The 26,887-nt window shown below is 44.4% G+C and overlaps 2 protein-coding genes across 7 annotated transcripts in view; one reads left to right on the plus strand and one right to left on the minus strand.

Moving 5' to 3' along the window:
- The first annotated feature begins 717 nt into the window (after window positions 1-717).
- On the plus strand, window positions 718-18,604 carry LOC309356453 (cytochrome P450 2W1-like). Of its 2 annotated transcripts, XM_081887889.1 has the most exons (10): window positions 718-1,182; window positions 2,859-2,967; window positions 5,433-5,595; window positions 7,013-7,162; window positions 9,471-9,628; window positions 10,928-11,101; window positions 12,556-12,697; window positions 13,337-13,521; window positions 15,155-15,296; window positions 17,674-18,604. In XM_081887889.1, exons 2-10 carry the CDS (start codon window positions 2,938-2,940, stop codon window positions 17,862-17,864), a joined length of 1,335 nt encoding a protein of 444 aa, XP_081744015.1. In that variant the 5' UTR covers window positions 718-1,182; window positions 2,859-2,937; the 3' UTR covers window positions 17,865-18,604. The 2 variants fall into 2 exon arrangements, with proteins under 2 accessions (XP_081744015.1, XP_081744014.1); XM_081887888.1 differs by lacking the exon at window positions 718-1,182 and having other exon boundaries at window positions 2,142-2,967.
- Window positions 18,382-26,887, minus strand: part of VWA3A (von Willebrand factor A domain containing 3A) — a 49,409-nt gene continuing 40,903 nt past the window's right edge. For all 5 annotated transcript variants that reach the window (XM_081887887.1, XM_081887886.1, XM_081887885.1 and 2 more), the window contains 6 exons: window positions 26,264-26,408; window positions 25,727-25,878; window positions 24,931-25,057; window positions 23,171-23,268; window positions 22,665-22,728; window positions 18,382-20,816 (listed from right to left, as the gene is read on the minus strand). In XM_081887887.1, the coding sequence (XP_081744013.1) occupies window positions 22,680-22,728; window positions 23,171-23,268; window positions 24,931-25,057; window positions 25,727-25,878; window positions 26,264-26,408 (571 nt within the window). In that variant the 3' untranslated portion in view covers window positions 18,382-20,816; window positions 22,665-22,679. The remainder of the gene's footprint in view (window positions 20,817-22,664; window positions 22,729-23,170; window positions 23,269-24,930; window positions 25,058-25,726; window positions 25,879-26,263; window positions 26,409-26,887) is intronic.

The following is a 26,887-nucleotide window of genomic DNA, read 5'->3' on the forward strand; positions in this document are numbered from 1 at the left end:
AGGTGAACAACCAAAGTCCATAGCAAGGCCAGTGCCTAACCTGCAAATAGGGAGGGACGGAGGGTGGGTGATTGAGGAAGCGAGACAAGAGGAAGTCCTTTGGCTCGCCCCTTGGTTTAAACTGCCCCGGCCACACACCCCCAGCCAGCGGATTGGCTGGCCGGGCTCTAACGTGGCCGGGATCCCCTGGGCAACAGGGGCAAAGTCCCCCGCTCCCGGTGGGGAGTGGGTGGCCATACGGTCCACCGCAACTCCTCCCCACTAGGAAGTGGAGCAGATTTACCACCATCCCTTGCAATGCTGGCTGCCACTGGCTTTTTGAGGAAGATGCCTTTGCAGGGTTTCAGGTCATTGGAACACAGGGACACAGGAAGGTGTCTTATGCTGAGCAAGAGCATTTGTCCATTTAGCTCAGTATTGTCTACACCGACTGGCAGCGACTCTCCAGGAGTTTTAAGCAAGGAGCCTTTCCAAGCCCCAAACGGACTTGAACCTGCGACCTTCTGCATGCAAAGCAAATGCTCTCCTACTGAGCTAAGGAGAAAAGGCAGACCTGAACCCCTGAGCTCTTTTTTTAAAAGGGAGGGAGGGAAAAGAAATTCGCAGCCATGCAGATTTTTAGACTGCCCCCCAGTTGCCTGAGAATTGTGCAAACCTTTGCACTTCATTTTGCTTCCAAACTGTCACCGTTTCCCTGTGGGATTCAATCATGGTTGAACCATTCAGCTTGATTTAGAGCTCTTGTGCAACAAACTTGCTTCCACCTCCAAAACCAGACCTTTTTTTTGGGTTGGGTGGGGAATATAGAAAAACAGAGTGGAAAGTGTGGGATAGCATTTGCTTGGTGCAACTTCATCTCACCTCCCTGCAAACAAATCTGAATGAATGTCGTCCAACTTCCTCGCAAATTCGGTGTAAGCAAATCAGGATGAATGCTCAGTTATGAGGTCACATGGAAGCAACCTTTGTGAGCTTCCCTTTCTCCTTTTGCGTTCCTGTAAAAGTGGGATTTTACCTTCACAGCACTTTAGGGGGACACAGTGTTTTCCATGACCATCGCAGCCAGCTCTTTATGTTCCAGGATTACAAGGGTCATGAAAATGCCAGGAATTTGGTCTGTCTGCATTCTTTAGGGAACTGCCTATGCGGGAGATAGAAGGCCATCCATCTGCCTCACTTACAGTAAATGCTTGATGAAACCTTCCAAGTCAAGCATGGCAAAAATTAATAATAATTGCAACATACCTGGCTGAAGTGCCAACTGCAGAGACAAATCAGCAGGGCATGACGTACTTATTAAGAAATCAAATGGAAAAGTTAAATAAGAAGAACTGAAACATGATCATTAGCAATTAAATATGTTTGGCTGTTCTGAAATCGCCCGGGGCATGGAGCTGAGTAACTTCATTCTGCTTCTTCTTGCCCAAGTCCCAAGTTGTGTTCCCCTCGGTTGCTTGACAAGAAGTAAGAGGTTGCACGTGTTCAGGATCCCGCCCAGCCAGCTAAGCCATTTCCCAGAATATTCCATTGTGTTCCTCTCCCCTCTGGTTTTCCAACTCCCCCTCCCTCTCTCCCAAAATAATAAAAAAACACCCCACCCTCAGTAAATCAGCATTCTGTGAACACTAAGCATGCTCAGTCTCCCCGCGGAGCTGTTTTTGGTGTTCTCCCCCACTTTAGGGGTCGGCCCTGATCACAAAGCCTTCGTTGCATTTCTTCAAACCTTGGGGGTTCCGCTGAGCCTGGTGAGATCCTCTCCTCTCCCCCCACAATGGTGGTGCCAAGTTCGCTGTTTGGATACAATGAAATTAAGTGACAGGCGACATGTTGCAGCTGCCCTGTGGAGGTTCTCTGGTTCATCACAGAGGTGAAAAGCTGAGGATCAGTGGGACGCAAGAAGCCATCACCGAAGGAAAGGTTGCTCTCAAGCAGTCATGCCCTCCAGATGTTTTAGACTACAACTCCCATCAGCCCCAGGCAGCATGCTGATGGGAGTTGTAGTCCATCTCTACATACTGTGGTTACATAAGCTTCAGGTTACAGACGCTTCAGGTTACAGACTCTGTTAACCCGGAAATAGTACCTCGGGTTAAGAACTTTGCTTCAGGGTGAGAACAGAAATTGTGCTCCGGCGGTGCGGCTGCAGCAGGAGGCCCCATTAGCTAAAGTGGTGCTTCAGGTTAAGAACGGACCTCCAGAACGAATTAAGTACTTAACCCGAGGTACTACTGTACATCCACTTACTAATCAGCTTGTGCACACTTCATGCAAACCCATGCATTCTTTGTGATGGTGGCTAAGCAGTCACCCACACCAGATTCAGGGTTCACTCTGTGAACCTCCTTCCTTGCCCCACTTGCTCTGAAGAATCTGGTAGCCCCCAATTCCTGCCGCAATTCAGTTTAAAAGGAAATGAGGGCGATCCAGCAATTTGGCCCCAAGTCACACACCCAGAAGGCTAGAAGGGTGTGTGAAGCCCCATGGTGCCATACAATGTTTGTATCTAATCCTATACCCACAGGCAGGGCCCGTAACTCAAAACCGACTTCTTTTCTTTCCAATCAGAAACTGCTTAGACCACATTCTCCAGAAGTGTTTAAAAAGGGTGGGGTTACTGCATTTACACAAGCTCTGCTAGATCTTTTTTTTTTATGTGTGTGTGGTAATTGCAAAGCAGAAATATAAAGCTCAGAACCAGTGGACAGATCGGGGCAACTGAATATTTTCTCCCATTCTTTCTGGAGAAGCAACTTTTTGAAAAAATAAAAAATGCCTCTGTTAAATTTCCTCTTCTCTTCTCCTGTGTGCATTTGTCTGCTGTGCCTGGTCTTCTTCTTGGCATCGCTCTATTTTCCAAGGAGCTTCGGAAAACCGAATTTTAAATTCCCGCCTGGTCCGACACCTCTCCCAATCATTGGGAACCTACATTTGCTGGATATGAAAAGGCAGGACAAATCCATATTGAAGGTAGGGAATAAAATTGCTTCACATAAGCTGTGCTTTTGGTCCCTTTGTGCAAATTCAAGAGCGGATTAGGGAAGAGGGAGAAGTCTGATTTGGTTCAGAGGCGAACTTAACCAAATTCACACATTCCAAAAGAATGTGCGAACTGAAATCCACACTTTTCTACTTTTTTATTTTTTGCAATGCAATTCTCTAGCTAAGCTACCGTCAGGGTAAAATGTACCTATGCATGCATATATTACTGAAAACATACAGGAAAGTATTGTATTTGGCTGAATCACTTGCAAAAATACGTATATCTGTCAAAACTGCATACAAAAAAATGTGTTTGTTAGGATAATTTTTTACTAAAATGCTGCTGAATTTGTGTAAGGATCTTTTTTAAGTCGCAAATTGCTACAGAAATGCGCAGAACTGAATTGGAAATTGGGAAACTGAGAAACTGAGAGAACTGATAATTGACAGATTTGCCCATCCCTAGTAAAGATTTAAATTTCTGGCATACATTTGTTTTAAATCAGTTGAGTAAGATAATGCTGTGCTACAGGAGAAACATGAATGCAATCATATGTTGGTTCGAGTTTAACACAGTTGTTATCTCTTTATGTGCACATCCTCTACGTATTTCATCCATTTTATTTATTTTTAACTGTGGAATTTTTAACTTGTGGAATTACTCTAGAGTAAACAAGGAGTGGGTTGCAGTTGTGCACTTTGAAACAGGTCTTCCTGCATTACTTCCACCAGCCCTTATTCAATAATTAATTAAATTTGCTGTAACTGTGGGGGCTTTATATATTAATTTGACAGCTCCCATCCCCTGCTTTAGCAAACAACAGATGCAAAGAGAACTCACAGTACAATTATGTAACAGGCATATGGCTCTAAAGAGGCAAAGTGTTTGTTTAGATAATCTTTTTTGAATAGGGATGGTTTGCAGGGAGAGTTTGCATTTAAAGGCAAACTTACATAACTGGCATTTTCCAAGACAGTATGAGAGCCAAAACACAGCCATTCTTCAAAATTTGTAGTGCTCCAAATTTTGCAGTGGACTTCACCAGCAAAATAATGTGCAGTTGCCAGGGGTCCAGCAGAGCTTCCTGTTTATACCTGCATTAAGCCATGTCTAGGCACTTAAGCATTCAAGAATGTACATACCTTAGTTCTCGAATGCCTTGGTACTTGTACGTTTTGACTCCCGAACGCCGAAAACCCGGAAGTGTGTGTTCCGGTTTTCAAATGTTCTTTGGAAGCCAAACGTCCAACGTGGCTTCCACGGCTTCCGATTGAGTGCAGGAAGCTCCTGCAGCCAACCAGAAGTCACGCCTTGGTTTTCAAACATTTCCGGAAGTGAAATGGACTCCCGGAACAGATTAAGTTTGACAACCAAGGTAGCACTGTCTTATTTGTACTAAAATGCTGATAAGTTTTCATAAGGACTTAAAAAAAAATTGCAAAGTAATATGGAAATGTGAAGAACTGAAGATCAGAAAAATGTGAAACTAAGAGAAACTGAAACTGACAAGACTCTGGTCCCCAAAGACAAGGCAGAGCAATTGGTTGTTCAGTCCATCCTTCCTGGGCACAAAGTCTCCTCCAAATATGTATATGTCAAAGAATACAGTAGTGAAATATACTCGGAGTCCTGTAGTAATTTCATGCTCTTTATTGCAGCTTGTAAAACAGTGATTGCCCCCCAAACCTCAGGCTTTTCTATACATTATTTACACAATGAGTCCCATCTGATTGGTTGATTCTGCTTCCCTCCTGGAGCCTGGTTGGCCTTTTCCTGCAGGCCAATCAGTTGTTGCATTCTACGATCCTACCAACCTAATAGGCTGATTAACTTCCTCCTGGAGCCTGATTGGTCTTTTCCTGCAAGCCAATCAGTTGTTGCATTCTAGGATCCTACTTTCCTATTGCTCTAGGATCCAAGCTTAGTACATAACAAATAGCTATTCATCAGAAGCAGAGTTCTCTACTGCCTTCCACTCCAACAGGCTGCCATGCAGCCTGTTCTATCCAGATCTCCAAGAACACTTCAGATACCCTGAAAACAAGATCCATCTTCAGAGAAGAAGGAGTTGATGATGTTATTCAAGTCATTCTCGTTTGCCTCCGTTAAGGTGTAGGGATTTGAGGGAGATTCGATTCAGTTCTCATTTAAAGACAAACCAAGCAATCCCTACTTTCTGAAACAATATGTGAACCGAAACACAGTTACCCTTCAGAATTTTAACTTCTCCAAATTTTTCAGTCAAGGAATGGGTACCAGAAAATGCATGTATATAGTGTGTGCATAAGAATGCATGGATTAACAAGCAGAAATACAAAAAAATGCATTATATTGGAGGAAAATGCTTTGCCAAAAGTGTAAATTATTGGGCAAAACTGTATATTAGGAGAAATTTGCAGCAGCAACAAGACCATTTGAAGGTACTTTGTTATAACCCCTACTTACCTTTCAGCTTGCTGAGAAATATGGCCCGATGTTCACCCTCCATTTTGGATTCCAAAAAGTAGTAGTGCTGACTGGCTACGAAGCTGTGAGAGATGCCCTTGTGACCTTTACGGAAGACTTTGTGGACAGGCCACCAATCCCAATATTTGAAGAAATTCAGCGTGGAAATGGTAACGGACTGTCGTGGACTGGCTGGATACAGAGGAATGGGGGGGAAGCACCAGCTGGGGAAACCCCAAGGGAACCACCAGTGGTAGAAGGTTCAGAGGCAGGGGATTGTTGGTGGGATGACAATGAGGGGAAAGAGGGAGCAGAATGGGAGGAGGAGGTGTCAGAAACGGCAACAGGGTTTAGTGAGCAGGAAGAGGCTGTGGCAGAGAGCAGTCCAGACTCAGAGGCAGGAGAGGAGGGTGGCAGATGAGTCAGGCTGCTGAAGAAGCCAGGGAAATCTCCCCCTCCTGCTGTGACCAGCTCCCCTCTCCCCCAGTGTCCCAGAACACGCAGAGAAATGAAGAGGGTGGAGTAAAGAGAGACAAGATGAATGAGCCTTAGGCTGCTGGGGAAGGAACCTTAAAGAGCGGTGAGAAGGAAGGGACCTTCAGTCCTTGCAACTGCTTCATTGGTGCAAGAGTTGCTGTGGTCACTAGGCCTGTGCTGTTTTGGTTTCTTTGACTAAAGAGTTGACTTCGCTGACAGTAATGTTTTTTTAATTCCTGACTCCTCCTCTAGACATTGACTAAACACAATTGCCTTAATTCCTGCTTTTCTGCAAGTCCCTTATAAAGTTGTGGCATGCTTTTGTAAGGCAATCAGCAGCTTGTGAGAAGGAGGGGGGCTTTGATGTCAGGATGCTTGGAACTGCCAGGGGAACTCAGGGTTTGGGAATGTCAGGTGGCAGAGGAACCAACCCCCCCCCCCACACACACACAGCAGGTTGCCAGGAACAGATAAGACAAGGAAAAGACCTTACCACCTGCTTTTTATTCAACATTTACAGAGAGAGGCTTGGGAATGCAGCCTCTCGGAATAATGGTGTTGTCCCGAGTGACTCTCCACCCCCCCTTCTCTCCCAGTTCCTCATTCATCAATAGTAGCACCCCCTCTACGGTTGCCACTTAGGGCCATCTGGCTTCAAGCTCTTTGCTCTCCTACTTTTAAGGCTCGCCGGGTTCTGGGAGATGGTGGGTCTGGAATGCTTTCTAGTGATAACGTGTCATCCAGCTGCTCCGGCTCTGCCACCTCCTCCTCTCCCATTATTTCCCAGCTTTCCCCCTCATCTACCTCTGAGCTGTGACCTCCCTCAAACCTCTATTGTAATTCTGAACTGTCGTCTTCTTCTCTGGAAGGGTTAGGCTGGGGAGACGGTCTCCACCACTCCTCCTCTGCCCTGTCCCTGATAGGGGAATGGGGAAGATGAGAAGAACAGTGGTTCTGGTGATATATGTGGGGGGGGGGGTTGGTTCCTCTGTATTAAAGCAAGTCTGTATTAAAGCAAGTCTGATGTATCTTTAAATTTAAAAAAAAGGGTTCACAGAACTCTTCCCTTATACAAATGAGTGAGACCAGGTCTTATGTCTACCCCAACAGGGGTGTTTTTTTCCACCGGAGAGTTGTGGAGGACTACCCGAAGATTCACCATGGCCAGCATGCGCAATCTTGGCGTGGGGAAGAAGCTCATAGAGCAGCAGATTAATGAAGAACTTGGTTTCCTTGTAGAGGACATTAAATCTTTTGAAGGTGAGTTTGGAAAATTTAGGAGGTTAGGGCAGAACCAGCTGCACGGATATAAGATGGGGGACACCTGGCTTACCAGTAGTGCATGTAAAAGGGATCTGGGGGTCTTAGTAGACCACCAGCTTAGCATGAGTCCACAGTGTGATGCAGCAGCAAAAAAGAAAAGAAAAAAAGCTAATGGTATTCTGTGCTGCAACAACAGAGGTATAGTGTTGCAATCAGGAAAGTCTTAGTCCGACTCTATTCTGTCTTGGTCAGACCTATACTGGAGTCCTGTGTCCATTTCTGATCACCACAATTTAAGAAGGATATTGAAAACCCCGAACATGTGCAAAGGACGGCAATGAAGATGATAAAGGGTCTGGAAACCAAGGCTTATGGGGTAATTCGGTATGTTTGGCCTAGTAAAGAGAAGATTAAGGGGAGATATGGTTGTTGTTGTATAGTCGTTTAGTCGTGTCCGACTCTACGTAACCTCATGGACCAGAGCACGCCAGGCACGCCTATCTTCCACTGCCTCCTGCAGTTTGGTCAAACTCATGCTAGTAGCTTCGAGAACACTGTCCAACCATCTCGTCCTCTGCCGTCCCCTTCTCCTTGTGCCCTCAATCTTCCCCAACATCAGGGTCTTTTCCAGGGAGTCTTCTTTTCTCATGTGGTGGCCAAAGTATTGGAGCCTCAGCTTCAGGATCTGTCCTTCCAGTGAGCACTCAGGGCTGATTTCCTTAAGAATGGAGAGGTTTGATCTTCTTGCAGTCCATGGGACTCTCAAAAGTCTCCTCCAGCACCATAATTCCAAAGCATCAGTTCTTCGGCAAACATCCTTCTTTGTGGTCCAGCTCTCACTTCCGTACATCACTACTGGGAAGACCATAGCTTTAACTATACGGACCTTTGTCAGCAAGGTGATGCCTCTGCTTTTTTTAAATGCTGTCTAGATTTGGCCTGCTAAAGAGAAGATTAAGAGGAGATATGATAGCCATCTTCAAATAAAGGGCTGTCCCATGGAAGATGGGACACGCTTTCTTTTCCTGCTCCAGTGTCTAGGACCCAGTTAATGACTTCAAGTTACAAGAAAGGAGATTCTGACTAAACATTAGGAAGAACTTTCTGACAGTAAGGACTGTTTGACAGTTGAACAGAGAAGAGGTGGTGGACACTCCTTCCTGGGGAGGGGGAGGGGTTAAGCAGAGGTTGGATGGCCACCTGTCATGTATGATCTAGTTGAGATTCCTTCCTTGCAGGGGGTTGGACTCGATGACCCTCAAGGTCCCTCCCAGCTCTACAATTCTATGATTCTAAGTCAGAGTGACTGCTCAAAATAGCCAATGTTGTCCGATCTTCCTGCAAACAAGTGAGGATAAATGCTCAACGAACAGATTGTCCCAAGTCTCCGAGGTGTGGGTGCCCCCAGCGCACATGTGCATGAGCATTAACACACCAAGCTGTGCCCAGCTTCCCATTTCACACCCTGCAACTACTGAGGGATGTTTTGAACCACTGATAATAGCATTGATCCAAGACAGGAGGTGGTGATAATGGGAAAACTGTCGACATGCAGAGGGCCAGGAGACCAGCTGGCTAGCCCCAGCTGGGCTGTCTCCTTCCAGTCTTCCTGCTGCGAAGACCATCGGTCTCTTCTCCAACGTAAATCAGCAACCCAGGCTTTCAAGCCAGGGCACACTATCAGCAGAGCGAACTGCACACACAGAATAGGCGCGAGGCTTGTGGAAGCATACTACAACTACAGATTTATTAATCATAAATCAGGACAAAGAAACATGTCTTCTCTCTTTCTCGTCTTCTCAGAGAGAACCGGAAAAGCAAAAGCTATACACAATGGAAGTTCCCAGCAAGCTGTGCTGGAATGTAAACAGACGTGTGACATGCAACAGTTCCACACATCTGCTCCTTAAGGTGGAATGGAAATCTCAACAAAAACTGGGCCATTTTGTGGCAAGGATCGTTGCACTAGTTGGGTTCTTTATCACTTCCAACTCTATAATTTCCCTGGTAATGGTACAGAAACACTGCTGCACTTATGTGCACAGTGAGCAACTGGCTTTATAGGAAAACCATACTGGAGAAATTATGGACCCCACAGTGGACAGCACAGTTATCACTCCCTCCCTCCATGAACTTTTATTACCTCTTGACTTCTATGATTCTGTGATTGACTTGGCAAGTGGCCCCTGTTCCACTTCCAAATCTCTAGCTACTGATCTTCATTTATTGTTGCGAACAATAAGGTTCCAACTCCTGGCTTCCACCAAGACTTGTCCCTGTTTTATTCTCGGTTTCATCCATTTAGGTGAACCTTTCGTTCTCAGAACCTTTAACACTGCCCCAACCAACATTACTTTCGCTCTGCTGTTTGGAGAGAGGTTCGACTACAAAGATCCAGTATTCACCACCCTGCTAAGACTCATAGATGAAGTTATGTGCCTTCTTGGATCTCCATTTTTGCACGTAAGAAAACTTTGTAGCTGCTACTTCATACGCTTATGGGGTGATAAATTGGAAGGAATACCAAACTAGATGTGCTGAGCTGAGGGTCTAGGATTTGTCTTCCCCATTCAATAGAAAGTAAGAATGATGGGTTTATTTAGTACATGAAGAAGAGTGAAATTTCCCCTGGGAGCTGTAGTTTGCTAAGGGAGCTGATCTCACAGTTACCTGCACCCTTAAAATGGTGTCACAATGCCTTAAATACATGATGCGGATGTGACCCCCTGTTTGAAGTCCAATTTGCTAGCCACTATACCACGTTAGTTCTCTTTAGCATGTAAGATTCTCAACCTTGAGTGTAAGACACATTCACACAATTTTAGGTCCCATCTACATCATACATTGAAATCACTCCTATGGCAGCTTTCAGTTTTTGTGTGAGAGAGATTAGATTTCCTCTCAACTGCTTCTTGGGTTACAAAGCTGAAGGTTAATAGAAAGTCCATGCAAAATCAGAATGCAACACACATTCACTTTGGCCTATAGATACCTGATCCAAGAGAGGGGCATCCAAGACTATTATAATCCCAGTCTGGGTTAATTCTCATTGTACTCCAGGGAGCTCTGACCTCTTTTTGTCACAAACAGTGCTGTTTCCATTCCGCTGCAGTTCAGTTCCCACCAAATACTATTTTATTAATCTTGCTGCCTACTATCTAACACAACTGACATATATACTCGTGTGTGTGTGTGTGTGTGTGTGTGTGTGTGTGTGTGTGTGTGTATAACTTCATTACAGTTACAGACCAGCATATACAACTAAAATAAATTTTCTCTATGTGGCGTTAGTTACAAATTTAAGGTAATTGATGACATTTCCCCCCTACACCATTCGTTTCAATGCAAAGGCCATTTATTTTGATGCTGAGGAAACACAATTCAAGTCGGGCGGGGGTGCAGAGTGACCGCCATCAGTTACATACCCTTTGCAGACTGAAAACAGCAACAACAGCAAATACCAATTGGTATTCACTGGACTGATCTCCATTTCATGTGTGGGTTGAATAAGCAGACATCAACAATTTCTGCTTCTGTTTCGATTTTCATTGGAATTCTCCGACATCCCAACTCAGGGTCAATCCTTCTTCCTGAAGACTGTGGGGAGGGGTAAGACAGTTATGGGAATATCTATTTCCTTGGACAATCCTTTCCCCCAAGCACAACCCTGGTGAATGACTTTTGTCTACATTACTTTTCAAGGTAACTAACATTTATTTCACCCCCTCCCCAACGTTTCCTCCTTAATTTCCTCCTGACTAGCTGTTTAATTTCTACCCGTTCCTTGGATTTCTTTTCAACGCTCACAAAATTCTACTGAAGAGGATCGAAGACGTCCGTATCATTATAAGGGAATACATCAAAACAAGCAAGCAAGACATCAACGCCAACAACCTCAAAAGCTACACAGATGCATTGGTCTTCAAGCAACGAGAGGTATTTTGATGATTCAGGTTTCAGGACCTCAGAAGTACCCTACTGCAGGGGTTGGGAATCTCAAACCCAGGGGCCAAACGCATCCTTCTGTCTGGCCCTTGGCACTCTCGCCAGGCTACACCTCCTCCTAGGACCACCTCACACTTTTCACCAGCCCAATTATGCACCATCTTTGAGTGGTTTTGCCTGGCTGGAAGATAGAACAGAATCTGTGTACAAACTAACCTTCTGTAGAAAGACAAGCAATACATTCATGGTTCTGCCAGGTTTTGCCTCTGGCCCCATCCACTATGGGCATGAGAGTGTGGCTTAGTGGTTAGAGCAGGCTTCCTTTCTCAAACTCGGCCCTTCAGATGTTTTTGGCCTACAATTCCCATGATCCCTAGCTAGCAGGACCAGTGGTCCGGGATGATGGGAATTGTAGTCTCCAAACATCTGGAGGGCCAAGGTTGAGGAGGCCTGGGTTAGAGTGTTGGGCTAGGAGTTGGGTGACCAGAGTTTGAATCCCCACTCAGCCATGAAGCTCACTGGGTGACCTTGGTCCAGTCACTGCCTCTCAGCATTGTTGTGGGGATTAAATGTGTATGCCACCCTGAGTTACTTGGAGGAAGATGGGATAGAAATGTAAAAAATAATGCAATACTAAATAGATAATGTGGCCCTCGAAAGGTTTCTCCAGAAATGAATGTGGCCTTCAGAATGAAGTTCCAACTTTGGGACTTCAAAGCGTCCAATCACCTGTCATCCTTGTCCCCGATCCCCACACCTGTTGGATTTGGCCTGAGGCTGGATCTAGACACATAAAAAAAAAACATTTCAGGAAAACGCATTGTAAACCTCAAAGCGGTAAATCATGTCGGTGAAAGACGGAACTCCACAGCACCATCTAGTGTCACGGTGTTATAACACAAATACAGCCATACCTACAGACGCTTCAGGTTGCGCGTTTTCGGGATACGGATGCGCTGAAACCCGGAAGTACTGGAACGGGTTACTTCCAGGTTTCAGCGCTCATGCATGCGCAGTAGCGCTAAATTGTGCTTTGCGCATGTGCAGAAGCGCTGGATCGCAACCGGCGCAGACGTGGCGCTGCGGGTTGCGGATGCTACGGGTTGCGAACATGCATCCTGCACGGATCCCGTTCACAACCCAAGAGTCCACTGTAAAACGCTTTTCATTTACTAATTTAGCTGAGTCCTGAGAGGCGATGATCCAGTTAAGAATTGGGCTCGTTGTGCCAAAAAGGTCCCTCACCCCTGACCTGTCTAGTCCAGCATCCTAGCCAACAAGATGAGTCTGTGTGTCAGAAGTCCACAAGCAAGATGTGTTGCCCCTGCTTGTGTTCTTCAGCAACTGGGAGCCAGAGGCATATATTTCCACTGAAACCTGTGTATTAAATAGAGTGAGAGTATTTTTCTCTTCAATTTCAATCATGTGTTCTACCACCTCCTCAGGATACGACTAAGCGAGAGAACCTTTTTAATGATGACAACCTCATCGCTTCCATCCTGGATCTTGTCATGGCTGGAACAGAGACCACGGCAACAACATTGCAATGGGCCGTTCTGCTGATGATGAAGTACCCAAAGATTCAAAGTGAGTGGCCAGTTCATTCACAGTCTCCTCCTCCTGCTACTGCTTCTAGATGATATGACCTTCTAGGCAAAAGAAGCCCTATGGCTGAATTAGGCCCCAGGCCCATCTAGTCCAGCATCTGTTTCTCACAGCAACCAATCCGATGCCTCTGGGAAACCCACAGCTGGAACCTAAGGGAAATAGCTCTCTCTGAACTAGGGAGGGAGGAGAAATTCAAGTCAGTATGCATTTAAGGCCAAGTCGATCAAATTTGTACTTCCTGAAACAATACACGCAAGTCCCACTATCCAAACACAAGGTGTTATCACGAAATTGTTTGTTTGACAAGCGTTTGCATAATGAGTCAACGATTTCCACTTATTCCTACGGGGAAATCTCTAATGTGTTTCTGACCAAGGAATTTTGACCCCAAAAGGATAAAAGAAACCCGGGAAAACCTGTGGATCAGAAAAAGCACAACAAATTAAGGTTTTTATTAAGGCTGATTATTTGTTTACAGTGCTACAAGTCCAGCTGTTTGGATATCTGAATCTGTGGTGTGTACTAATTTCTCATGTTTGGATAAGTGAATTATCCAAGCCAGAAGTATCTACAGGTGCAAGGAATTTAATTGCACCCTGTTCTTCGGTTTTGTTCCAGAAAAGGTTCAAGAGGAGATTGGGCGGGTTGTGAAACCAGGCCACTGGGCCACATACGATGACCGGAAAGACATGCCCTATACCAATGCAGTGATCCATGAGGTGCAGAGATTCATCACGCTGTTGCCGCATGTCCCACGCAGCACATCAGTTGACACGCATTTCAGGGGCTACTTTCTCCCAAAGGTACCTTCTCCAAAGGTGCATGCCTGATTTTGCATGCTGAGAATATTTCATTGTACTTTAGCATTGTTCTGTTAACTCTAGTCAATTTTAACAGCTCTTGAGCATGACTTGTGTTCTGTTCTCCCTTCACACCTGCAGGTTCCTCACTTGATGGCAATGTAATGCCATGCTGACCCTGACATGTATGTGTGAATGAAACACATGCTTTCTTGTGGGTCCATTCACACATGCAGCTCATCAGGGGTTGAGACCATATAACACCAGTCCTGAAAGACCTGCATTGGCTCCCAGTACGTTTCCAAGCACAATTCAAGGTGTTGGTGCTGACCTTTAAAGCCCTAAACAGCCTTGGCCCAGTATACCTGAAAGAGCATCTCCACCTCCATCATCCAGCCTGGACACTGAAGTCCAGTGCCAAGGGCCCTCTGGCGGTTCCCTCACTGCGAGAAATGAGGTTACAGGGAACCAGGCAGAGGGCCTTCTCGGTAGTGGCACCCACCCTGTGGAACACCCTCCCATCAGATGTCAAGAAAATAAATAACTATCTGACTTTTAAAAGACATCTGAAGGCAGCCCTGTTTAGGGAAGTTTTTAATGTTTGATGTTTTATTCTATTTAATATTCTGTTGGGAGCCGCCCAGAGTGGCTGGGGAAACCCAGCCAGATGGGCGAGGTGTAAATAAATAAATGAATAAATAAATAAAATAATTAAATGAAGGCAACATTCATGTGGGAGCTAGCCCTTGGTCAAGTCACGTTTCATAGAATCAGAGAACTGTAGAGTTGGGAGGGATGAGGGTCGTCTATGCAATTTCTGCAATGCAGAAATGTTTTGCCCAGTGTAAGGCTCGAACCCACAACATCGATATTAAGAGTCTCGCGCTCTACCGACTGAGCTATCCCAAGCTGCCATCTGGTGCTACTCCTAATAAAGGCACTATAGGTGACTAGCAGAAGACCTCTGAAGGGGAAACTGTGAATATTTGTGTTTGCCTGCCCGTCTTTACATCCTCAAGTTGGAAAATTCAGGACAGATAAAAGAAAGTACATCTTCATGCAACATATAGTTAAACTATGAAACTCACTCGCCCAGGAGGCAGAGATGGCCACCAACGAGTTTGTTAAGGGTGCTGGGAATAGTAGCTTGAGGGGGACTACAATTCCCAGGATTATTTCAGTGGAAGTGAGTGTGCTTTAAATGTATGGTGTGTATGCAGCCTTGGTTTGTAAATTGCAAACTGGGTAAAGGGACCCCTGACCATTAGGTCCAGTCGTGACCGTTCCTGGGGTTTTGGCACTCATCTCGCTTTACTGGCCGAGGGAGCCGGCATACAGCTTCCAGGTCATGTGACCAGCATGACTAAGCCGCTTCTGGTGAACCAAAGCAGTGCACGGAAATGCCGCTTACCTTCCTGCCTGAGCGGTACCTATTTATCTACTTGCACTTGGGTTCCCTTTAAAAATGCAGCATGAACAAAATCCTTCAAGGCTAAAGTAATTTCCATTGCCTTATTGCATCAGTGCAGGAGCAGTCCTGGTAAATGAGATGGCAATTTTCAGACTCTAAACCTGATCTTCTCTCACCCCTGCTTACAATTTCTATCACTCCCCCCCCCCATGCTGTCTGATCTAGGGAACAATGGTGATTCCTTCGCTCACTTCAGTGCTCCTGGATCGAAGCCACTGGGAGACACCTCACGAGTTCAACCCTAACCACTTCCTTGACGCTGACGGGAAGTTTGTCAAGAAAGAAGCCTTCATGCCTTTCTCCTTAGGTACTCCCCCCCCCAAATACATTTTTATTAAATTTCCACTTTAAACAAAGAAAAAAACAATAAATTTCAACAATCATTCACACAACTTCTTTTCCACCGCTCTGCTAAGCAAAGACTTCCCTCCCTTCCGCTAATAGGTTTTCCTATTCCAATCTGCATCTCGCAGTTTCCTCATATTTTGTCAAGTCCACATTGTAAGACTTATTTCAATCCTGCTAGTGTCTTCATACTTCTACAGTTATTATTTATGTACAGTGGCACCTCAGGTTAAGTACTTAATTCATTCCGGAGGTTCGTTCTTAACCTGAAACTGTTCTTAACCTGAAGCACCACTTTAGCTAATGGGGCCATGGGGCCTCCTGCTGCCGCCGCACTGCCAGAGCACGATTTCTGTTCTCATCCTGAAGCAAAGTTCTTAACCTGAGGTAATATTTCTGGGTTAGCGGAGTCTGTAACCTGAAACGTATGTAACCTGAAGCGTATGTAATCTGAGGTACCACTGTAGTCTATAAATTTACTCCAGTCTCTTTGGAATTTTCATTCCTCCTGATCTTGGATTCTCCAGGTCAGTTTTGCCAATTCCGCGTAATCCATCATTTTCGTCTGCCACTCCTCCAACGTTGGTAACTCCTATAATTTCCACTTTGGGGCTAATAACGTTCTGGCAGTGGTTGTTGCATACATAAATAGTCTTTGGTCCACCTTTGCAATTTCCTCTTCCATCAAGCCCAGCAAAAAAGCTTCTGGCTTTTTGGGAAAGGTGTATTTAAACATCTTTTTCAGTTCATTATAAATCCCTTCCCAAAATTGTTTTGTTTTCTCACATGTCCACCACATATGATAAAAGTCTCCATCCTTCTCTTTACATTTCCAGCATACTTTATTACTTATCGTAAGGTACTTAAAGGGGTTCGTTCTTCTTGGCGGTATAAATCTGTTGAAAAATTATCAGCCCCCCGTGCAGTGTTGTGACGGGGCAAGAGCTGTATCTTGAGAAATTCTCCCTTCTCTGCAGCTCTGCAGCCCCCTCTCGTGGTCTGGAACAAGTAACTCGCTTGCATTGGGAGCAAGGTGTGTAGTTATTGGCAAAGTATTTATATGGCCCTGTAGGCTGTTCCAAGTGTGAACTGCTCATTTCTTTTATAATTCTTCCAGCAGCCTTGTAAGGCTGGCCAGCCCTTTAAACCCCATATTGCAGATGAGGCTGAGGTGAGGGGTGACTGGATCACTCTATTGCTAAAGGTAAAGGTAAAGGTGACCCCTGACCATTAGGTCCAGTCATGACCGACTCTGGGGTTGTGGCGCTTATCTTGCTTTATTGGCCAAGGGAGCCGGCATATAGCTTCTGGGTCATGTGGCCAGCATGACTAAGCTGCTTCTGGCAAACCAGAGTAGCGCATGGAAACCCCGTTTACCTTCCCGCCGGAGCAGTACCTATTTATCTACTTGCACTTTGACGTGCTTTCAAACCGCTAGGTTGGCAGGAGCAGGGATCCAGCAACAGGAGCTCACCCCGTCGCAGGGATTTGAACCGCCGACCTTCTGATCGGCAAGTCCTAAGCTCTGTGGTTTAACCCACAGCGCCACCTGTGTCCCTATACTCTATTGCTAGCCAATGCCAATTTTGCATGTACATTCACAAAGGGCCTTCCTATCCTGTTTCCACACCATAATGAGATTTTGAAAACTGCATTGTAAATGTATTTTTTCCACAAACATAGTCAGGTGCGTTTTACCCTAAAATGTTCGTTTTGTTTTTGTTTTTGTTTTTTATTTTATTGACTTAAAAAAAAATTATACCGACAGCAAAACAAAGAAGCCTAAATTAACATTGCCTTCTACTGATAAGAAATAATAAAAACTATTACAATAATGAAAATACTAAAAGTAAAATTACTTCTGCTTTTAAACTTCTGTTCTGGTTACAATATATTACTTTTCTATAAGAATCTATTATATCCTTTGCTGTCCCATATATTATTTTATTTCCCAAATTCAACCTAGCCCTCCCCTCCTCCCCACTGCTTCCCTTCACCTGTGTGAAATCTTCCCATCATAATATATTTTTTTCTAGTTGCTGTGATAAAATAGAGTAACTTGAAAACTGTTAAATTATAATTACTTATTTTGTCCATTATAAAATGTTCTTTTGTCCTTACACGCTTAACAATTTGTTAAGCAATTGTTAAAATGTTCTTTTTGTAGGCATTTTCCCACCCTGTAATATACCCATTTTTTAACACATTTCTGCTTCTTTTTAATTGTGCATTTTGGTATATTTTCTAAGCTACGGCACGCGATTCAGAGAAGTGCAAAGGGCGGGGGTCTTTTCAAGGCGTGCCACCAGTCAACTCCCAATTCTTTTTTGGTTTTGCAGGGCGCCGAAATTGCATCGGCGAAAGCTTGGCCAAGATGGAACTTTTCTTGTTCTTCACGGGACTGCTGCAGAAATTCACTTTCCAGCCGCCACCAGGGCTTACGGAAACTGACTTGGACTTGACCGTTCCTAAGACGACCTTCACTTTGAGGCCGCAACCTCAGCTGACTTGCGCCATTCCCCTGGAGTGAAGAGAGGACATTGCGATGAGATAATCCACACACCATGAGGGGGAACTCAAGTAGGGCATTCCTTTTGGCGGAGCAGGAACTGATGGATCGGCACCTTAGCAAAGCTAGAGTTGCCATGGGGTGTATGCTTGAGAGGCAAATGCAACTGGTCCCAACAAACTTGACTTTTTCCATGCTTGTCATACTTTTAAATATATGCGTAACAGCTTAAGCATGTGGGAAAGCAAACATCCTATACTTGGACTTTCAGAAAGCTTTTGCTAAAAGAGTGGATTTGATATTGGAGAGCATTACGAAACAGATTGTGAAAATAAAATTATAGGTACCATCATGCCTTTATACAAACCTATAGTGTGCCCACACTTGGAATACTCTGTGGAATTAGGATTGTTGCACCTCAAAAAGGATATTGTAGAGCTGGGTAAAGGGCAGGAAAGCACAACCAGAATGATTAGAGAGTAAAGGAACTCCCCTGTGGAGAAAGAGGCATGATGTTTGGGGCTTTTTAGTTTGGGGGGGGGGAAAGGAGAGTATTCAAAAGATCTTAGGTTTTGTTTCCCTTAATCGTTGCTGCTTCCCAGAGGCGGGATAATTAATAGCAGCACTCAACACCAAAACCCTTTCTCAGTTCCCAATTCAGAGACACTGCTGCCTCCCTGCTGCTAGTCTAGGTCACAGCAAGCACTTTCCCAAAACCTTTTCTGCTAATAAATTTACACTTGGGGTTCTAAAATCCACAATTATTGAGTCCATTTTGTTCTCATATTCTGCTGTCCCAGGACTATACTTCCTGCCTATTTTGGATCTAGAGTCACATTAAAATTTATTGATGGGAAATAGACTAAGGAGAGGTATTCCAGTCCCTTGGTTGCAGGTTCACAGCAGAGTCAATAATACTGAAGATGCTTTGAAAAAACAAGGAACAAAGATTATGATGGTTATAAGAAGCCACGTGGAGAAAAAAGGTTTATCGTACTCCCAACGTCTTGTTTTCAGATCATGATCTATGGTTTCAGCGAAGGGTAAACTTCTTTGGGTGGTAACCCAGATGCTTGTGTGCCTTGACTATTCAGAAAGTGTGGGTGATAGTCAGATTCCTCATCTGTGGAAGCAAAAGAACTGGGACATATGCAGGCAACACCCTTACCCTAACCAAACCAGGGTGGCAATAGTGAAAATGAATGAAAAAGGAACCCTTCAGTCAGGTGGCAAAATTCAAAAACAATATTATATGAAAAAGAGGTTGGATGACTATCTTTTCACTGCATGCCTGTGAAGTGTTTAATGAAGGGAAGAGGCACTGCACAGAACGGTTTGCCATTAAAAAGTTCTCCTGGGATGCCTACCACCTAAGCTGCTCACTCCCCCACCTGACGTTGTTTTCACACTGGAGTTAGCATGACGACAACCTTACCTTTTTATGTATATAGGAAGATAAATAAATATGCTAGCTAAACAAAAGTTTGACATTGGCATACTTTGCATCTGTCTGCCAAGTATCAGGTGAAGCCATGACAAAGTCACAGTTCAAACCGCCAGCTTGCTTCAAAATGGCAGCCAGCATCCCAACGTTGACAATACTTGCCACTCCCACCTCAGGAATCCTTGTGCCAAATTTGACAACGATCTCTTAAGAAGTGTTGAAACACACAGAGAACAAATAGACAAACTGTTCCCCAAAATATAGAGTACATAATAATTTATTATTATTGTTACCATTGTGCAAATTAATACACACAAAACCTCACAACATCCATTCTTGGCTGTCGTTTTAACCACCACCCTTTCCCTAATTGGATGACCAACAGAGACATTCAACAGTCAGAAAAATACAATGGTTTATTGAGTTTGGAGACTCCAGTTTGTTCATGACACTATGGAGACTTTGTTCCTCTCCTTTGCAAAACACGAATGTGGGTAAAATATATGTTTAACCAGAAACAGGAGATGATATCCAACCAAGTCACACTCAAAAAAGCCCCACACAAATCAGTGGACTTGTATAACTGAATTGATTTTAATGAGATTACGCCGGCCAGCATTGGATCCCACCCACAGCTTTACAAGATATCGAAAGAATGTGGGCTTCTATTAATGCAGAGCACTTAATCAAAATCACAAACTAGCTGGGTTCATCTTACCAAGGACTAGAGGTAGTGTTCTTTTAAAAAGATGAATGGCAAAACCTTCCCAATCTTTGGAAGAGAGGAATAAAGGGAGAAAGAAGGAGAGAGGGGGACGACCCATATGAAGAAGGCAAGCCATTTTTCACATGGCAGTTAGCAAACAGTACAGCTGGTTCCCACTGACATATTGCCTTGGTCCCATTTTTAGTGCCAATTTCACAGGACTGAAAATTCACCTCGGTTTTAAAACCACATGATGCATCTGTGTCAGCGATCATGGGTTCTGCGATTCCATTTTGCTCCTTGGCTAAGAGCCTAGAGGAGGACAGCTAGGATCTCCATTTGATATGGCACCCAGACTACAATGTTCCATCCTTCTTTATGAGAGACAGTGCTGGTTTGCAGCAAGCGTTTGAACTGCATTTCCTTGAAAGGCTCCTGAGATCAGCCCCAAGCTTTTGCAATGCACTCAATTCTTTACAGACCTCTGGGCAAGCTGCTGCTGAAACAATCAATTGGGGAACACAGTGCAACTCTCATTCAGATGCTGTCTGATCACACTCAAGTGTCTAATTGTATTTTTCTAGATCAAACTGGGGGATCAATCAGGCACGTGTCTGCTGGATTTTGGAGTCACTCACACTGCCCCCCCCCAGGTTTGGCACAAATGTTTAAGGAAAAGCAAACAAATCAGAATGAAAACCCAGCTGCCTGAAAGGTGCACTCGTTTTCATTGAAGGATGTGTGGATTCATGAAGACACATTTCCCATCCCAGATATGGAGCCGATAATGTTCCATTAAGTCCTCCTTTGCTGTCTCCGTGTCCTGTTAAAAGACAACAATCCTTAATAAAAACTGGTCAGGTGATGGGAGCAAACTTTCTGCCTAAGACCCTGGTGCAAAAAGCAACTAAAATCTGAGTGAGGTTTTGCCTGTATTCATGGTTACATACCCAGCTCCTTAAGCCCAGAAGAACTAATTACTCCTATGGGGAAATGGCCCCCTGATACAGGACCGAAGCAAGGAGCAAAGCATCCTTTGAGTTAATTCGGCCTTTGATTTTCTTAGTGTTGGGTGTCTGATAGGGAATTTGTGCAGTTAGAAAACCTGCTTTTTTAAAAAAAAAAACCAGGCTGCCATCTTACTCTGTCTAATGGTATGGCCCATAGGTGTGGACAGCCCCTTGATTCATTTGTTTCAGTGAAAGAAGGAGCGCAAATGACTAGACAAACAAATAAGGACAGGGGAGAGGTAAGTAGGCAAAATGCTAACAAAATAACTACAACAAGAGTACAGTGGTACCTCGGGTTACATATGCTTCAGGTTACAGACTCCGCTAACCTAGAAATAGTGCTTCAGGTTAAGAACTTTGCTTCAGGATGAGAACAGAAATCGTGCTCCGGTGGTGCGGCAGCAGCAGGAGGCCCCATTAGCTAAAGTGGTGCTTCAGGTTAAGAACAGTTTCAGGTAAAGTACGGACCTCCGGAACGAATTAAGTACGCATCCTGAGGTACCACTGTAGTCAAGAAATCAAAACAGAAGATTTTTCCTGCAAAGTTTTTAATGTGTGACATTTTAATGTATTTTTAATCTTTGCTAGAAGCTGCCCAGAGTGGCTGGGGAAGCCCAGCCAGATGGGCGGGTGTTATGGGAAAAGGGAGCTGCTCGTGCGCAAGCCTTTAAGCCCTCCAAGTTTTGCCATCAGTTCCTAAACTCTCCCAATCCGCGGAGCCATGGGTGCATGGCTACCTCAATCACTGGCAGAATCCGTCAGTGGGCGCTTCCGGAATTTACGCCAACATAAGAGTTCCTTGACGGAAACTCTTCTTCTGGATTCTCTGTGTGACAGTTTCCTGCGCGGAGTAGGCGTCCCCAGCGGAGGTCCTGAGCCCTCCCCGCTATTCTCACTGGAAACATCTTGGAGCCCTTCCTCCGCTTGAGTTTCTGCAGGAACTCTCCCTCTCCCCCTACTGGTTCCTTCCTCAGCATCCGAAGGTCTCCTAGCCTCCTTGAGCCCTTCCACCACCTGACTCTCCGATGGCAGTTCCCTGACAGCGGGGTACAAATAAATTATCATCCTCATCATCATCATCATTATCATCATCATCATGTCTAGCAGGTTTGGAGGGCAGAGGGCTGGGTGGCTCCTCTCTTTCCTTGCTTGCAAGCTGCAAAAGCAGCCCCTCAATCTCACAGATTTCTTTCCACAAAAGATGGAAAGTAGAGCTTGGACACAGACAGAGCAATGAGACAAGAGACAGATGCAGAAAAAGGCTTCTGTCTGTGGAGGAGGGAGAAGGAGTCCTCCTTTCTCCCTTACTGCAATTGCTGGAGCCAATCACCCCCCGAGACAGATCCAGTCAGAAGCTGCACCTCAATTCCAGCCTTTTTATTCTGCCTGCATCTCTGTCTCTCTGCATTCCTTGATATCCACTTTCTTGAAACTTTAGCGGGTGCCTGAGCAGCTTCAGCACACCCCCTGAGAACACCTGTAGTAAGGTCGCCATTGTTGCTAATCCAAAGCCTGAGTATACATAGCAATGTCATTTGGAAAGCACATATACAGCAGACATTTTGTCAGTTGGTAGAGCGTGAGACTCTTAATCTCAGGGTCAAGCCCCACGGTAGGCAAAAGATTCTTGCATTGCAAGGGGTTGGACTAAAGTATTATACCTGAAGGCAACTGTTTCATGGGCAGCGGTCCTTCTGGTTTACGTTCTTTTTTTCTAATAGCGATCTAACAAAAGAAAAGAAATAGGAGACAATTAATTTCTTTCAACTAAGTAGATTTATATTTGATATAAGTATCAAAATATGAAAAGCTGAAAAGAATGGTGCACATTAAAAAGCACACTTAAGTATGAATACATTTTACAAAATTAGAATAGGAAGAATTAAACTAAAAACAGGGAGCCCAGGTTCCATAGTTTAACTATGAAAGAAGTACATTGACTATGGAGAAGTACATTCTTTTGTCTGTCCTGGATCTCCCAAAATTCAGCTTCATTGAATAGCCACATGTTCCAGCAGTATGAGAGATGGAGAAAATCTTTTATCTACCCACTTTATCCATGCAATGCATGAATTCCTTGATCAGCAGGGAATTAGTGACCATTGTAACAAAGAGTCATGTTTTAGGAAAATTTGTCATTACCGAAAGACAACAGGTAGCCACTCACTTAAAGAACTTGGCCTGTGTTAAATAGCTCCTAGCTTTTGCAATTTCATCAACAAGTTTCTTTAAATCATCTCCTTCAAACAAAGGGAAAGCTGGATCCTGAAAAAAGAAATAAAAATTCATGTCTTTGGATGGATGGAAATTTATCGGTAAAGAAAATAAAAAGTTTTTACAACATGATGTAGAAATGTAGAGAACTGAAGAGCAGAAAAATCAGGAAGTGAGAGAAAACAAACTGGACAGATCTGACTAGCTCTAATCTCATCTCACTTTTCATAGGTACAACTATGAACCAGAAAATTAGAGAACTGATATGTCTGTCTATCTGCAGATAGGCCCTGTGCTTGCCTTGCCCTCTTAATTTGGTTCATCTATGTGTACAGGAAGCATACAAACAGGTAGTGCCCCAGGTGCAGGCTGCTTAAATGGGCAAAGGATGGATGGATACAAGCGAAGCCTAGCCCACTCTGTTGGCTCCGCCCCCTGACACAGCCCAAGTCCCCAGCCTGCATCCCCATTTGCCAAAGCAGGGTTCAAGCTAGGATCCTATTCCTGATAGGCGGAATAAATAAAAAGGTTAAGTGGAATAGAGATAGAGAAATGACTGCTCCTGAAGAGGTATGGGAATGTTTATGATATTTATTTATCTTGTTTTTTCTACTGCAACCAGGGAAAACTGTTTTAAGGGGGCATATGGCATCGTAGAGAATTCATAAAATATATGATATAGGAGAAGGTAATGCTGAATTTGTCAGGAGGAAAGGGGAGCCTTTGCTCATGTATGGTGATGGAAAAATCAGAAAGCAAAATGTTTTTGAAGTCTGGTGATAAAGTTGATTAAGGACACTTTCCCAGTTAAACCTTAAACCCAAACCATTGCAAAATTTACTGGATGCAGTAAAAATAGTTATTAGCCTGGATAAACACAAGGCAGTTTTATATGTAATTACAAATGCAAGAAACGTATTTGCTATATTATGGAAGGGTATTTAAAAAACCACTAGTAAAACAGAGTTGATTAAGAAAATATGGGATCAATCTGAAATGGCTAAGCTTACAGCACTTGAACACATCAATAAAATAGGGATTGGCATTAGAGAGATGAGAACCGGTGATTAAAAATATTTTTAAAAGGAGTTGACTATAAATAACTTGGAGTGCCTTGGAGTCATTTACAGAAGTCTATAAAGGTTAGGTTTTTTAAGTAACTCCACTGGAATGGATTACTTGTGGCAGAGGCAAACCACACATACAGGCGTCTCCCCACTTAAGTGTGAGCAAATCGCACACGACTGTGTACACGTGCGGTGCCAGGAAATAAATCATTCAGACTCAGAAATGGAGGGGAAAGCTGGCGAGTCTTCGTCGCCCACAAGGAGACCCTCCCTGGAGCCTGAAGAGGACATCAGTGAGGGTGGAGGAAGCCCCAAAGAAACCGATCATATTCCCATGTCAATTTGTTTGTGGTTGGCAAAGCCAGAAGGGAAGCCTCTCCTTCCACAAATGACTTGCCATGTGAAACTGCTCAAAAAAGCAGAATGAGCTATGACCCAAAAGGTACTCTCTGGAGATTTTCTTTTTGGAATAACAGGGAGGAAAAAACCTGTTATTTGTTGATGGATGAGGGTACATATCAAGATTCCCATGCTTGCCTTAGCAGCTCAAAGGACCAGACAGACCAGACCTACATGGGATCCCATGTGCCGGGATCCGGAGTGCAAAATAAGGTACAGCAGGAGAAGCTACATCATCTCAACATACATCTTCATCCTTAAAGCCTTCTGATAGTAGCCGGTGTGCTGCCATCTGTCCGTCCACATCCCCGTGACACCGATGGTAGCGCCCACCTGTCTGGAAGGCCAGCTTCTTAAGAAAGTCATTAGCTGCTCTGTGGAAGACAAGAGGGATGGGGGTGGGGAGAGTTCTTTGTACTATCTTTCAAATAGGTTTGGGTGTTACCATCACATCTCTTCTAAGAATGCCATTTCAGTGGCATTCAGTGATGTGGGTGACATCACTGCTATGTTGCATCAGCCCTGCCCAGAGAAATAATTCACATTTGCTTGTAACTTCAAACCAAGTCCCTGGGACCATTAAGAGTGAGGCTCGTTCTTGGTTTTTGTTTATTAAGCACAAAACAAATTGTTAAACATTTAAATGAATGCACTTGATTAAAATAATATTGGACCCCTCTGGTTTTCTATTTACCAATCTCTCACTGTTAGTGAGAATTCTGAGAATGTTCAGACTGCCTGAGTTTCTCCCCGACCCCATAAAGGTACACCTCTCTCTTTTTGCTAGTTGTGTGAACCATGAATTGTCCCAAAGCCTGCTGATCCCTCCCTCTTGTGCATGGATGCTGTAGTTTGGGGAAACTTTCGAAACCAGTGCAGCTCCAGTCCTAACCTTACAGATCATGCAGTTTTAAGTGGAAGACCTTGTGGAAATGGAGAACACTCTGTTCAATTGCCAGTTTCATCCATGTTTTCCCTCATGGCAACCAAAAAAAAAAAAAAGTTTAGAAAGCCAACTTTTTCCCCAGCAAAGCAGAACATACCTGTCTGAGCAATTAAACGAAATAGTGTGGATTATAATTGCTCGTTTCTTCAAAAGCATTTCAATTTCTTTCAGGACCAAACTGCAGCTGGTGTCTGGTTTTCCATCAGTCAGAACGTACAAAGCCTCAACGTCCGAAAGGCTGAAAGCTCTCTGAAAGAGCAGAATGGCATAACCTATATAATAATCAGGCTATGCAGAAGCATACTATGGTGAAATATAGTTCACCCCACAGGCAATCGGGGGGGGGGGGGAATTGGCTCTTTCTAGCTGCCTATGCTCCGCAGCTTTGTTTGCACAATGCTAAACCTAACGCTTCGAATGGCTTAGTCACTGCCCTTCCTCCAAGCTCAACAAGTCACAAACAAAATGGTGGACCCTCATTTGGAATTTTCTAGGAGGCGGAAATTTCCAGCAGAACAGAGATGGAGCCACAGTAATAGCTGCATGCCAGCTATTAGGTCTTCAGTAGGGAGACACCCGCTCTCTGCCACAGGGACCCTGGTGCATACAGAAGGCTCTGCCCTGCTTAACAAACCCGTAAAGCCTTGAGAATGGATGTATTCCCATGAGCGTGAAATGTTGACAGCCACTGCACAGCGTCGTGGCATGTTTCGTTTGTGGCCTCCACAAGGCACTCCTGCCAAACGTCAACATCTTCGGCAAAGCTGATGAGACTGAACCTGATGAGAAAGAGGTGTGTCTGTCAAAACATTAAGCCAGCTAAGGCTGCCATATCAACTACAGAGCTGAGAAAAGCCCAGCTTTCAACATTCAACTGGCATGCAAAATCTGTTGGGCAAAAGAAAACATTTAGCTCCACCCACAAGCTTTTTGGCATGAAATGTGCCTCTATCCAAACTGGTTGCCTAATGTCCAGGCAGGCGTTCCTGAGGCTGTAGTTAATTTTCTGCTAGAAACAAAACCACTGGGTTTGGTCTGGACATAAAGATGGAGGTTATCATTAAACGTGGCTGATGACACCCAGCTCTCTCTCTCGCTCTCTCTCCTTTTCATCCAACACAGGAGAAGCACCAGGGGCCTAGTCCACTTCTTCGTCCAATTTGTCGCAGGATCTTCCTCTGCCCTTTGTGTGGTGGCTATTGTGTGGTGCTGGACCTTGCTATGGTTAACTGTTGGTTGCTGTATTCAGGGCCCAGTA

The sequence above is a fragment of the Podarcis melisellensis genome (assembly GCF_964234715.1).
Source record: "Podarcis melisellensis genome assembly, chromosome: 14".
In the NCBI taxonomy this organism is placed as follows: domain Eukaryota; kingdom Metazoa; phylum Chordata; class Lepidosauria; order Squamata; family Lacertidae; genus Podarcis; species Podarcis melisellensis.